This window comes from Mobula hypostoma, chromosome 1 (assembly GCF_963921235.1).
Source record: "Mobula hypostoma chromosome 1, sMobHyp1.1, whole genome shotgun sequence".
Taxonomy (NCBI): domain Eukaryota; kingdom Metazoa; phylum Chordata; class Chondrichthyes; order Myliobatiformes; family Myliobatidae; genus Mobula; species Mobula hypostoma.
The window spans coordinates 146,880,034-146,893,422 of NC_086097.1; the positions used below are offsets into that span (position 1 = coordinate 146,880,034).

Below are 13,389 nucleotides of genomic sequence, written 5' to 3' on the forward strand. Positions count from 1 at the left end.
TCAGCATCTACTGTTTATTTGGGGAATGAATAGAAACTTACATTCAGGCAGCAGAGTTTGAGAAGGTATCTTATGTAAAGCAGAAAGAAAAATCAATGTTCAAAGTAACTTCATTATCAAAGTACATATATGTCACCATATACAACTCTGAGATTCATTTTCCTCTGGGCGTACTCAGTATAACCAAGAAATATAATAGAATCAATGAAAGACTGCACCCAGCAGGAAGGACAAGCAACTAATGATTAACTAATTGTCAACAGGTTTGAAAATATGTACAATGATCTTGAGGTTGATTATGAGCCAGGAGAGACTCAGTGTGACAGACAGTACTGTTCTGACTGAAGGGTGAAAGAGAAAATTCAGAATTTTTGAATTCCAGAAATCAATTCCTGGTGCACTTAAAGACTGCATATTTTTTTCTGCTAAAAGAGAGAGAGATGCAAGCAATTCTCCAAATGAAAGTCTGAATGACTGAGGAGACTTTGGGGATAAAGTCTGGGGGATATTGCATGATGTGCATCTCATGATCAGCAGATTTAATCTAACTAGGCTACTACGGATACCTTTAGAAAGCGTTCTCACAATATCAGCTTCAATATAAAGCCCATCCCTTGCTGCCCCATTGCAAAGTGGGGCTTAAAGAAACAATAATGCCATATGGAAATCAGCCACTGGCTGTCTGCCTTCTCCAGTGAGGAGTTAGGTTATGAAAAATCAAACAGAAGTGCAGATGGGAATTAAAAAAAAAGAGAAAAGAGAATCAGGATTAAGATTTCAGGTCCAATATATGTTCTTAGTTGTGTTGGCACAGTTTATTGCAATACCATTCTAAATATGGCTCCATGTAATAAGGTTATGACTCCCATGTTATTTTTTACTGGGAATCATGACTATTATAGTGTATCTCAATGCAAAACCGGGCGTTCTGCAGATCAAAGCAGATCTGTTTTTTTTTCTCTCCTGATGAAGTAAATAGTCCAAACTTGCTCTTTTCAAATGGTTATCCATTCATTTTGAAACACTTTAGGCATTTCCCTACAGCACCATGCCAAGGCAGGGAATCACATTCCGTCTGTGAAACATGGCCAGAATGAACTTGCAGTTTCTCTACATCCACATATGGGTAGTACATTGGTGTGACAGGAGAACTGTAAGGGCAGTTGAGGTTATGTTTTAATGGGCATGTGAGAGAAAAGATTACAGCGGAATAAGTAGAGGAATGAGAATGACAAGAATGCTCTAAGGACCTGTGTAGACTTGATGGAACAAATAACAACTTTCAATGGAAAGTGCTGGCTGAAAATTTGATTTTGATCTCCTATCTCAGTGACTAGAGAATCACAGGGGAAGGATTACTAAATATGTCACCAAGACAGTTCAAGTCCACCTTGTTATCTCTTTTGAAAAAAAATTACATGGGTGTTAGGAGAAACTATTAAACTTAGTTTGCATAGAAAATAAAAAATATGAAAAGTAAGCTCATTTTAAATAAAATTAATTGTGTGCTATTTGAATGTTAAATGGATTGGCAATACTTGAGGAGCTCAAAGGTAGAAAGTATATCTTTTTCAGTTCAAATCACTCCCCTAAACCATTTAATGTCCGTGTAATGATAGAGAGAGATCGCAATATCCAATTTGTAAGTTTTCACAAAAGTTAAAAATTTCATCACCTAATTCTAAACAGTGACATTTAAATTATGAATGTCACTCAGCTTTTGACTTTGCTCAGTCAGTTGCAGACCAGCATGTGTTAAATCTGACACTATTAAACTCATGAATATTTTTCATTAAAGTTAATCTGCTGAGTACTGAATATGAATTGCAGTTCTGACATTACGTGCATGTTTTCTATAAACTGAAGATGTAAGTGTCTCATACCCATCACAACTAAAAAAGGAGGTCAAAGTCAGGTCAATGTATGCATACGATGTTCCAAAGAAAGGAATGGTTCGAAATCCCCAATAACATTTCTCGTGATCATTGCCAGCACTGCTAAAGTTGGTATTTATTGCTGATCCCACAATGCTCAATAACAGATTTTATCGCTACAAAAAGCAAAATGCTACAGATGTTAAGGGAACTCAGCATTGTTTTATTTCTCCATAATGTCTGACCTGTGAGGTATTTCCAACAATGTTGGTAATAGTTTCACTGAAGAGCATCAATGTCATTAACATTCAAGATACTTCATTCTAAATTATCAAATTGAAGTTGACACTGAATCCCAAAAGACACCACAATAGCAAATGACCTAATGTTGTGTGTTAAGGAGGCTTGGAAAAGTAGAGAGGTAGAGTAGCAAACAGATTAAGTGAAAGGACTTCAGGAGAAAGTTGGCTGCCACTGTTGAAACCAGTTGAAACCTAGAAGGGCAGCTGCCTTCAATTAGTTTGACATATCGTAGGCTAAGGGGCCTGGTGCTGCGCTGTTCCATAGTTTACCTCAGAGGTCTGCAGGACTGGAGGAGATTAAACAAGGCCTGGGCCATGGATGAAATGAAAGCAAAAATAAAAACTTTAAATTCAGGACTTTGCTTAATTGTGGGCCTAATGTGGATCAGTAGCAGGTGGGTTAATAGGATTTGGTTAGAGGTTTTGATGACTTCAAGTTTAAGGAGGTTAGAATAAAGGAAGTTAGAAGTGTACTGGCATAGTATGCCTACGGGACATCATGCCAATACACCTCTCAATATCTCAATTTACCTGCTGCTGTGAATCAATATAATTCTCAGCAGCAGGAAAATTATAAGACCATAGGACATAGGAGCAGAATGAGGACATTCAGCCCTTTGAGTCTGCTCCACCATTCTATCATGGCTGATCTGTTATTCCTCTCAGCCCCATTGTCCTACCTTCTCCCTTACCCTTTGACATCCTAACTAATCAAGAAGCTATTAGCCTCTGCTTTAAATATATTGAACAAATGGGCTCCACAGTGTCTGTGGCAATGAATTCCACAGATTCACCATCCTCTGGCTAAAGGAATTCCTCCTCATCTCTGTTCTAAATGGGTGTCCCTCTATTCTGAAACTGTGCCCTCTGATCCTAGACTCCCCCACTATAGGAAACATCCTCTCCATATCCACAATATATAGGCCTTTCGATATGCGATAAGTTTCAATGTGATCGTCCTCATTCTTCTAAATTGCAGCAAGTACAGGCCCAGAGCCATCAAATGCTCCTCATACGTCACCCACTTCATTCCCAAAATTATTCTTATGAAACTCCTCTGGACCCTCTCCAATGCCTGTGTATCTTTTCTTAGTTAAGAGGCCCAAAACTGCTAACAATTCTGCAAGTGTGGTCTGACCAATGCTTTATAAAGGCTCAGCGTTACATCCTTGCTTTTATAATCTAGTCATCTTGAAATTAATGCTAAAATTGTATTTACCACTGACTCTATTTGCAAGTTACCCTTTAGGGGATCCTGCACAAGGACTCCCAAGTCCATTTGCACCTTGATTTCTGAATTTGCTCCCTATTTAGAAAATAGTCTATGCCTTTATTTCTTCTATCACAGTGCTTCACCATGCACTTCCCTACACTACATTCCATTTGCCCATTCTCCCAACATTATCTAAGCCCTACGGCAGACTCCCTGTTTCCTCAACATTACCTGCCCCTCCACCTATTTTCATATTATTCGCTGACTTGGCCACAAAGCCATCAATTCCATCATCCAAATCATTGATATATAACGTGAAAAGAAGTGGTCCCAACACCGACTCCTAGAGAATGTCACCAATTACCAGTAGCCAACCAGAAAAGGACCAATTTATTCCTATTCTTTGCCTCCTGCCAGTTAGCCAATCTTTTATCCATGCTAATATCTTTCCTGTAATACTACAGACTCTTATCTTGTTAGGTAGCCTCATGTGTGATATTTTGTCAAAGGCCTCTTGAAAATCCAAGTAAACAACATTCACTGACTCTCTCTTGTCTATCCTGCCTGTTATTTCCTCGAAGATTTCCAACAAATCTATCAGGCAAGATTTCCCCTTAAGGAAACTAAGCTGATTTTGGCTTATTAGGGCTGTGCGCTGAGCCCATTGCTCTGCACATTGCTTGCACATGACAGCACGGCCAAACACCTGAGTAATCAAATTGTCAAGTTCGCTGATGACACAACAGTGGTGGGGCTCATCACCAACAAAGATGAGATGGCCTACAGCAAGGAGATGGATGAGCTTGAGGCATTCTGCCAGGCAAATAACCTCTTCCTCACTGTGAATAAGACAAAGAAGATGGCCTTCAGCTTCAGGAGAACTTGCATCACTCACACTCCTCTTTACATTGGTGGCACAGCAGTGGAATCTGCAAGTAGTTTCAAACTCCTGCCAGTGCACACCTCAGGCAACCTCTCATGGTCCCAGAACACATTCTACACAACTGGGAAAGCTGACCAACACCTCTACTTTTTGAAAAGGCTTGAGACTTGGCACATATATTATCACACCAGCAAGCAAGTTGCTGTAACAAGGCCAAAAACATCTTGAAGGATCTCACCCACTCTTCTCAAAGACTCTATAGGAAGATGCGCAGTTGACGTTTCAGGCCGAGACCCTTCGTCAGGACAGACGAAGGGTCTCGGCCTGAAACGTCGACTGCGCCTCTTCCTATAGATGCTGCTTGGCCTGCTGCGTTCACCAGCAACTTTGATGTATGTTGCTTGAATTTCCAGCATCTGCAGAATTCCTGTTGTTTGCTTCTCAAAGACTGCTTGTCCCACTCCCATTAGGGAGGAGGCTATGTAACATCTACACCAAGACCAGCAGACTCAAAAACAGTTACTTTCCCCAAGCAGAAGGGCTGATCAACATCTCCACCCACTAACCCACCTTTCCACACCGCCAACCACCACTACTTTATCATTTCCTGTCAATCACCTTAGGTACTGACACTCCTGCACCTAATAGCACTTTATTGATATACAGTCAATCTGTGTATACAATATACCTTATGGATTTATATCTATTGCATTTTTTTAATAATATTATTGATTTCTTTATTTTATTGTGTTTGTTTTGTGCCGTATCTTATCTGGAGTAACAATTATTTCGTTCTCCCTTACAATTGTGTGCCGGAAATGACATTAAACGATCTTGAATTTTGCACCTTTTATCATGTTCCTTCAAGCACCCTGAAACCTCACCCTTAATAACGGACTCCAGCATGTTCACAACCACTAAAGTCAGGCTAACTTCATCTCTTCTGCCTCCCTCCCTTTTTAAAGAGTGGAGTAGCACTGGAAATTTTTCAAACCTCCAGACCAATTCTGGAAACTCATGATTTTTGAAAGATCATTACTAATGCCTCAACAATCTCTTCAGCTACCTCTTTTCGAACCCTGGGATGTAGTCCATCTGGTCCAGGTGACTTACCTACCTTCAGACCTTTCAGCTTTCCAAGCACCTTCTCCTTAGTAATAGCAACTACACTCAATTCTGTCCCTTGACACTCTCAAATTTCTGGCATACAGCATATGCCTTTCACAGTGAACAGTAATGCAAAATTCGTATTAAGTTTGCCTGCCATTTCTTTGTCCCCCATTACCACCTCTCCAGTATCATTTTCCAGTAGTCCAATATCAACTCTCATCTCCCTTTTACTCTTTATAGATCTGAAAACTTTTGGTATTTTTTTTATACTATTACTTAGCTTACCTTCATATTTCATCTCTTCTCTCCTTATGGCTTTTTTAGTTGCCTTCTGTTGGTTTTTAAAAGTCTCCCAATCCTCTAACTCCCCACTAATTTTTTGCTACATTATATGCCCTCTCTTTTGCTTTTATACTTTCTTTGATTTCTCTTGTTAGTAGCAGTTGTGTCATTTTTCCTTTAGAATACTTCTTCATCTTTGGGATGCATGTATTCTGTGTCTTCCAAATTGCTCCCAGAAACTCTAGCTATTGTCGTCCTGCCATCATCCCTGATGGTGTCCCATTGCAATGAACTTTGGTCAGCTCCTCTCCCATGTCTCTGTAATTCCCTTTACTCCACTGTCCTACTGATGCATCTGACTTTAGCTTCTCCCTCTCAAACTGCAGGGTGAAATATATCATATTATGGTTACTGCATCCTAAGAGTATCTTTACCATAAGCTATCTAATCAAATCTGGGTCAGTACATAACACTCAATCCAGAATAGCCTTTCCCCTTATAGGCTCAACCACAAGCTGCTCTAAAAAGCCAACTCATAGCTATTCTACAAACTTCATCTCTTGGGATCTAGCACCAGCTTGATTTTCCCAATCTACCAGTGTATTAAAATCCCCCATTGGCATTGTGACATTTCCCTTGTTACATGCCTTTTCTGCCTCATTGTAATTTGTAGCCCACATACTGATTACTGTTCGGAGGCCTGTATATAACTTCCATCAGGGTCTTTTTACCCTGAAAATTTTTAACTCTACCCACAAGGGTGTTTCATCTTCTGATCCTATATCAGATCTTTCTAAGTTTTTGATTTAATTTTTTACCTACAGAGCCACCCCACCTCCTCTGCCTACCTGTACCCCTGATACCTTGTGTACCTTTGGATGTTAAGCTCACAACTATGATGTTCTTTCAGCCACAACACAGTGATGCCCACGATGTCATACCTGCCGGTCTCTAACTGTGCTACTAAAGCATCTACCTTATTCTGTACACCTTCAGTCCTGTATTCATCATCCTTTTTTGATGTGTAGCATGGTCTTTGCTCCCAAGTAACACATAAACTCATCCCACTGACTGCAATTTTGTCCTATTATCTGCCTGTCCTTCCTCACAGACTCACTACACACTGTATCTACTGTACTTGAATACCAACTGTCCTGTCCTCACTCCGGTTCCCTTCCCCCGGCCAAATTAGTTTAAACCCTCCCCAATAGCTCTAGCAAATCTGCCTGCAAGGACATTGGTCTCCCTCAGGTTCAGGTATAAACCATCCTTTTTGTACCGATCACATCTTATCCGGAAGAGATCCCAGTGATCCAGAAATCGGAAAACCTGCCCCTGTACCAATTCCTCAGCCACACATTCATTTGCCAGATCATCGTATTCTTACCCTCACTGGCACATGGCACAGGCAGCAATCTGAAGATTACTACCCTGGAGTTCCTGCTTTCCAGCTTTAAACCTAATTTGCTATAAACGGAGATACTTGATTCATCTTAATCCACCAACAGGTAACCCAACCTTTATGATGAACAGCACAAATAACCCTTTACCTGACATATGACAAGAAAACCTATGGCTGGACACGTCACATGGATAGGCTGCTTTTTTGAAGCTTTGATTGGAAAATAGAACTTCACAAAGTAACCACACCTTGAACATTTAATTATATTGTACACTTGATGGCATTATAAAGCTGGATTTTCAGAAGGACAGATACATGTCTGTTTTAATGGCTAATGTACATAAGAACATAAGAAATAGGAGCAGGAGTCGGCCATCTGGCCCATCAAGCCTGCTCCGCCAGTCAATAAGATCATAGCTGATCTGTCCGTAAACTCAGCTCCATCTACCTGCCTTTTCCCCATAACCCTTAATTCCCCTACTATGTAAAAATCTATCTACCTGTATCTTAAATATATTTAGCAAAGAAGCCTCAACTGCTTCCCTGGGCAGAGAATTGCACAGAATCACCACTTCCTGGGAAAAACAGTTTCTCCTCGTCTCTGTCCTAAGTCTTCTCCCCTGAAGCTTGAGACAATATTCCCTAGTTCTAGTTTCACCTACCAATGGAAACAACTTTCCTACACCTACCTTGTCTATCACTTTCAAAATTTTGTATATTTCTATAAGATCCCCTCTCATTCTTCTGAATTCCAGAGAGTATAGTCCCAGGTGACTCAATCTCTCCTCATAAGTTACCCCTTCATCTCTGGAATCAATCTGGTGAACCTCCTCTGTACTGCCTCCAAAGCCAGTATATCCTTCCTCAAGTATGGAGACCAGAACTGCACACAGCACTCCGGGTGCGGTCTCACCAGTAGTACCCTGTATAGTTGCAGCTTGACCTCCCTGCTCTTGAATTCCATCCCTCTAGCAATGAAGGCCAACATTCCATTTGCCTTCTTAATAACCTGTTGCACCTGCAAGGCAACATTTTGCAATTCATGCACAAGCACTCCCAAGTCCCTCTGCACAACAGCATGCTGCAATCTTTCACCATTTAAATAATAATCTGCTCTTCTATTATTCCTTCCAAAGTGGATGATCTTGCCTTTACCAACGCTGTATTCCATCTGCCAGACCTTGGCCCACTCACTTAACCTATCTATATCCCTCTGCAGACCCTCCACATCCTCTGTACAATTTGCTTTTCCACTTAGTTTAGTGTCATCAGCAAATTTTGCTAAGCTACACAAAGTAGACACCATATCTAATGCTTTATTTCAGTTTGTTTAAACATTTCAGACACTCCAAATCACAAGCAATAACTTTTCAAGGACAGATCGACTGGAACATTTATTAAATGTCTTGAGAAAGGAAGCATCACGTATAGATATGATGGATTATGAGAGCTAGAAATAAAAAAAAATCAGCTTCAGCAGAGATCTCCACGATTTTTACTTTTATTAGTACATACAAATTGCGATTCTAATTATTAATGAGTCATTTTGTCATCACAAAATGACTTTAAGCTCAGCACCTGCATAATGGATGGTTTATATTCAATTACCTATACTGCATTGTCTCAGATGTCGTTGATGCCCTCAGTTTTGTCATCAGGATCCTCACAATGTTGAAGAGAAAGATAAAGTTAACCTGTTCAAACAAAAGCAAAGGGCATAAGTACAGTTTAAGCTGAAAAGAACTTAAGACCTTGTTTTTTCGGAATGTAAATTATAGTACCTGAAAAATACCTTCTTTGCAACTCCTTTCTTTTTGCATTATAAAATTCACTTATCATAATCATCCTAAAATTCTTTACTAGTAAATCTAGTGGTAATATTGCATGAGGAAAATGTGTTGGTCTGGCTTTATAAAAAATGAAGTAAATGATCGGCTGTGATTGCATTATGACAAACAATACTGAATTTCAGCTCACCTACTTTACATATAGTGTTGAGTAAAGTAGCGAGAGGCGAGGGTAGGTAGTGTTCATCATAAGCAATTAGAGTCTTGTGGAACTGGGAGAATTACCCCAGGTTAAATATCTAAAGCTATTTTATTCTTTTACTTGTTGTTATGATGCCTGCCATTTTGGGAAAGTAAAATTCCTTGAAACCTGAAAAATCAGCTAACTTAATGTCAAACTTCTGGTGATTTTGTAAAGACGTCATAAGTGTGCTCCTGTAAGAGTATGCCTAGTCAGTAGCATTGGAAGTGCTAAATATTATTAAATATTACCTCAGAGGCTGTGTACAAGAAAGGCCAGAGCCACTTCTACTTCCTGAGAAGACTGAGGTCTTTTGGAGTTTGCAGGCCTCTCCTTCACATGTTCTACCAGTCTGCTGTTGTCAGTACAATCTTCTATGCAGTGATGTTCTGGGGCAATGGCACCAACATGGGTGATACCAATAAGCTCAATAAACTGATTAGAAAGGCTGACTCTGTTATAGTAGTCAAACTGGAGGCTGTGGTAGAACAAAGGACCCTACGGAAAATCCTGGCAATTCTGGATAATGTTTCTCACCCTCTGCATGCCACCTTGGCTGAACAGAGGAGCACTTTTATTAATAGTCTAAGACAACTGCGCTGCTCTAAAGAGCGCTATATGAGGTCATTCTTACCCTCGGCCATTAGGTTCTATAATGAGTCAACCTATAGTCAGGGAACTGACGACCCCCTCCGTTAGACTGTTTGAGGTAACTTATTTTTTATTCTTCTGTATTTCTCTTCTAATATTTGTGTATTTGTACGTCTGTGCACTTGTAATGCTACTGTGACACTGTAATTTCCTTTGGGATCAATAATGTATCTATCTGTCTATATCTGATGTGAAGTCTATTTGGCTGTCAACAGAACTCTATAATGTCCTATGATGGCAAAGCTATAAGTGAGGCCATAAACTTGCTTTGAGTTTATCCATTATTAACGCAGTCGCAATGACAATAGGATGCCCCTCGTTTTTATGTTTCCGTAATTTCTTTTCTCCCTCCCTGGGTGCAGCAGGCTCCATCCTGCCGGTGAAAGCTCTGACCCTGCGAAATGGATCCAGATCAGGACTGTAAATAGCTGTTCTGCCTGAACCCTTCTGCGGCGGGACAGGTAAAGCTAAAGGGTAGAAACTAAACCTGGGATTACTCGTTTGTACTGCTTCACTGAGTGTGACATTAAAACCCTATATTGTACTGTTATGCAATTCTTTCACTAGCAAGTTAATTCTCACTGTTGATTTTCTAACATTAGTAACCACCGCAAGCAGTCTGTTCATTCTTAATATTAATACATTAATAGGTGAGAGCTTCACTGCCTGTGCTCCAGGCTACTGGGTGAAATATTGAACTATGGCTACAGCTCCTTTCCTATGTCACAACACAGTGTCTTCTTCACTGTCTCAACCATGGCTTAACCAACATCAAGTTTCAAATTATTAGATGACTTATTCTCAAATTTAGTGATACATTTGCCTATATTTCAACATCATAATGTTTTAAAAATGCTTCATTAATGGCATTACATTCAAGGACAAGTCAACAAGGCCAGAAATGGCTAATTTTCCATTGCCACAATATCAATGGCCCCTGGCAGCATAGTCCCAGCATTTTTTTCCGCTGTGTGTCAGTTCCCAGTACTTCACTATAAGGCACAGACAACCAACCAAAGCAACTAAAACAACACTGGCAGGCGGTGAAACCCCACCCCCAACCCAGGCTCATTGGCTGCCAGTGTCACCAGGACCTCTGAATGTGCGTAAAGCTCCCTGAAATTTATATAAATTCATTAATGTCTGGGGCATGTAAGAAGTTTAAATATTGTTAATAGCTAAAAGTATTGATTTGTTTATACTTAAACGTATATTTACACATTGAAATCTCCTAAGGCTCTCCATTGTACGAGGTTGAGCATGGATGATGTGTCCCAGATGTCTACATGATACGCAAGCCAGGACAGTATGATATGGAGAGTAAGCTGTTGCCCAAGCGGCTGGCTCCCTCTCTCCACACAGCTGATGAATCCAAAGGAACGGCAGAGACCAATATAGCTAGTGTTGCCAGTCAGTGTTGAGCTCAATGCAGGACTGCCTTAGGATATTTTCCCTGGGGTTTACTCCCAATGCTTTCCCCATGAGTGAGTATAACTGCAAGTCAGCAGAGGCTTACGATCAGAGTCTACCTTCTCCTAGATGAACTGCCAACACAGCAGACGGGCCCCATTTGCTTGAAGCGACTGGTTGTAAGGTGCCAGTAACTTGCCTTTGCCACTTCTCCTGTCAGTAGAAACAGTTCAATGGGGCTGGTAGCTAAGCCACACATGAAGGCCAGGAGCTGGACCTGGTTGTCAGAGGCTATTTGAGATGCATGCCATTGGCCCCACTACCTCCCCCAGCTGTGACAACATTAAGGGACCATGTTTAAACAAATTAAACAAATATTTAAACATAATTCTTCATTTCACTTTTGCGATTTGAGTGCCCTCCAATAATGTGAATGGGATTGCTGTATCTGTAATGGGTTTAACCTGGTACATCTAACATAAAACACAGAACAGTACAGCACAGTGCAGGCCCTTTGAACCATAATGTAGTGCCAACCTTTTAACCTACTCCAAGATCAATCTAACCCTTTCCTCCCACAAAGCCCACCATTCTTCTTTTATCCATGTGCCTAAGAGTCTCTTAAATGTTCCTAATGTATTTACCTCAGCCACTACCCCTGGCAGCATGGCACATGCACCCACCACTCTCTGTGTAAAAGTCACATTAAAATTATGCCTCCTTATGTTAGGCAATTCTGCCCTGGAGAAGAAAGTCATTGGCTGTCCACTCTATCTATCTGTGCCTCTTATCACTTGTACATTTCTAATCAATTCATCTCGCATCCTCCATCACACCAAAGAGAAAAAAAAAACCTAGCTCGTTCAAAATTACCCTAATAAAATATGCTTTCAAATCCAGGCTACATCCTGATAAATGGGCAGATTTGAGCAGATTATCTGAGCTGCAAGCTGGGAGGCCTATAGAAGATCCGGCGACCCATAAGGAACCCTCCAGAGCAGCACAGCAGCAGCCACAGACTTTGTGAAATATGCTACCAAGGACTTAGATTAACAGCAGCCCAGATAAACTGGGCCCAGCTGAGGTCCAGCAGTAGAGTTGCTACTGGTGTGGGAGATCTCTCCCAATAAGTTCCCTCCTGCGTTAGGGCTAGATTGATGTTCCTTAGGAACTTGTACATTTATATAAGGTTTCCTGGTGGTGCTCTTTCTTTTGGTCTCAGTTTCCAGCTTGGTTTCTGGTCCCCATTTGCCAGCTGCAGTTTAGTAACCCATTGTGGACTTGCATCCACTCAGTGAATTATAAGTAGTATTAGTTGAAGTCCAAGCAAATTGCTCCCTGTTCATTTTATGTCATTTATGCAGACGAACACAGTATTTCTGATGCTGGAAAAAGGGATTTTACTTAAAAGTTACGTTATCGCTGCATCTATTGAATGCACTCTTGTAGAAATTAACAGATAAATGAAAACAGTTTCATAAATGTGTCATCACAATGTCATTCACAATTTCCCTCAATTGATAGTTATCCATACACTCAACAACCACAGACCTAAGCTCTAAAAGCTCTAACTTATATGTTTCCTTCTCTGCCTCGTTCTTGCAATCAGTTCCAAAACTGTTTTTTTCAGTCAGATCTGTGGTCTAATGCCAGGAGGTGACTAGGTGTCAAATTTGTTTGAGAATATCTTTAAAAATATACTTTGAGTTGACAAGTCAGTAACTTAAAATAAAATTTTGTCAAATTAAATATATTTTACATGTTAAAGCAAATGTGGTTTTTGCTATTCATGTCTCAATTCAGACTCAATGATTTCTGTAAATCATTTTCTAGGGTTAATAGATAGTTTTATTGTTTTATGGTCCCCAAAAACTAACTAACGAAGTAGGGAACTTTCTTCAAAAATTATACTGGAATCACAAAAAATTTTATCTACCATCATATACAAAGAAGACAGAAAAATGAGGTCTCTTGCCATTTAAATCAAAGTGCATTGCAGTTCAGATGAGAAACACTGAGTTTTACCTCATCAGGTTATCAGTTGATCATCGTTCAATACCTCAATGGCCAATATCAATCAGTGCATGCCAGTGCTTCAACAAATCAACTCCATCATTTTAAGTCCATGGTCTGACATAAAGCACAGATTGTCATTTTGTTCCATTCCATTAACTCAATGTTTGTCTATTCTACCTCTTTTACTACTGCAATAAATTACATTGAAAAATTAGCTG

At 40.1% G+C, this 13,389-nt stretch overlaps 1 protein-coding gene across 4 annotated transcripts in view; it reads right to left on the reverse strand.

Moving 5' to 3' along the window:
• LOC134351458 (corticotropin-releasing factor receptor 2) overlaps positions 1-13,389 on the reverse strand; it is a 235,965-nt gene that overhangs the window by 20,899 nt on the left and 201,677 nt on the right. For all 4 annotated transcript variants that reach the window (XM_063057630.1, XM_063057640.1, XM_063057620.1 and 1 more), the window contains one exon: positions 8,675-8,760. In XM_063057630.1, coding sequence (XP_062913700.1) covers positions 8,675-8,760 — 86 coding nt within the window. The remainder of the gene's footprint in view (positions 1-8,674; positions 8,761-13,389) is intronic.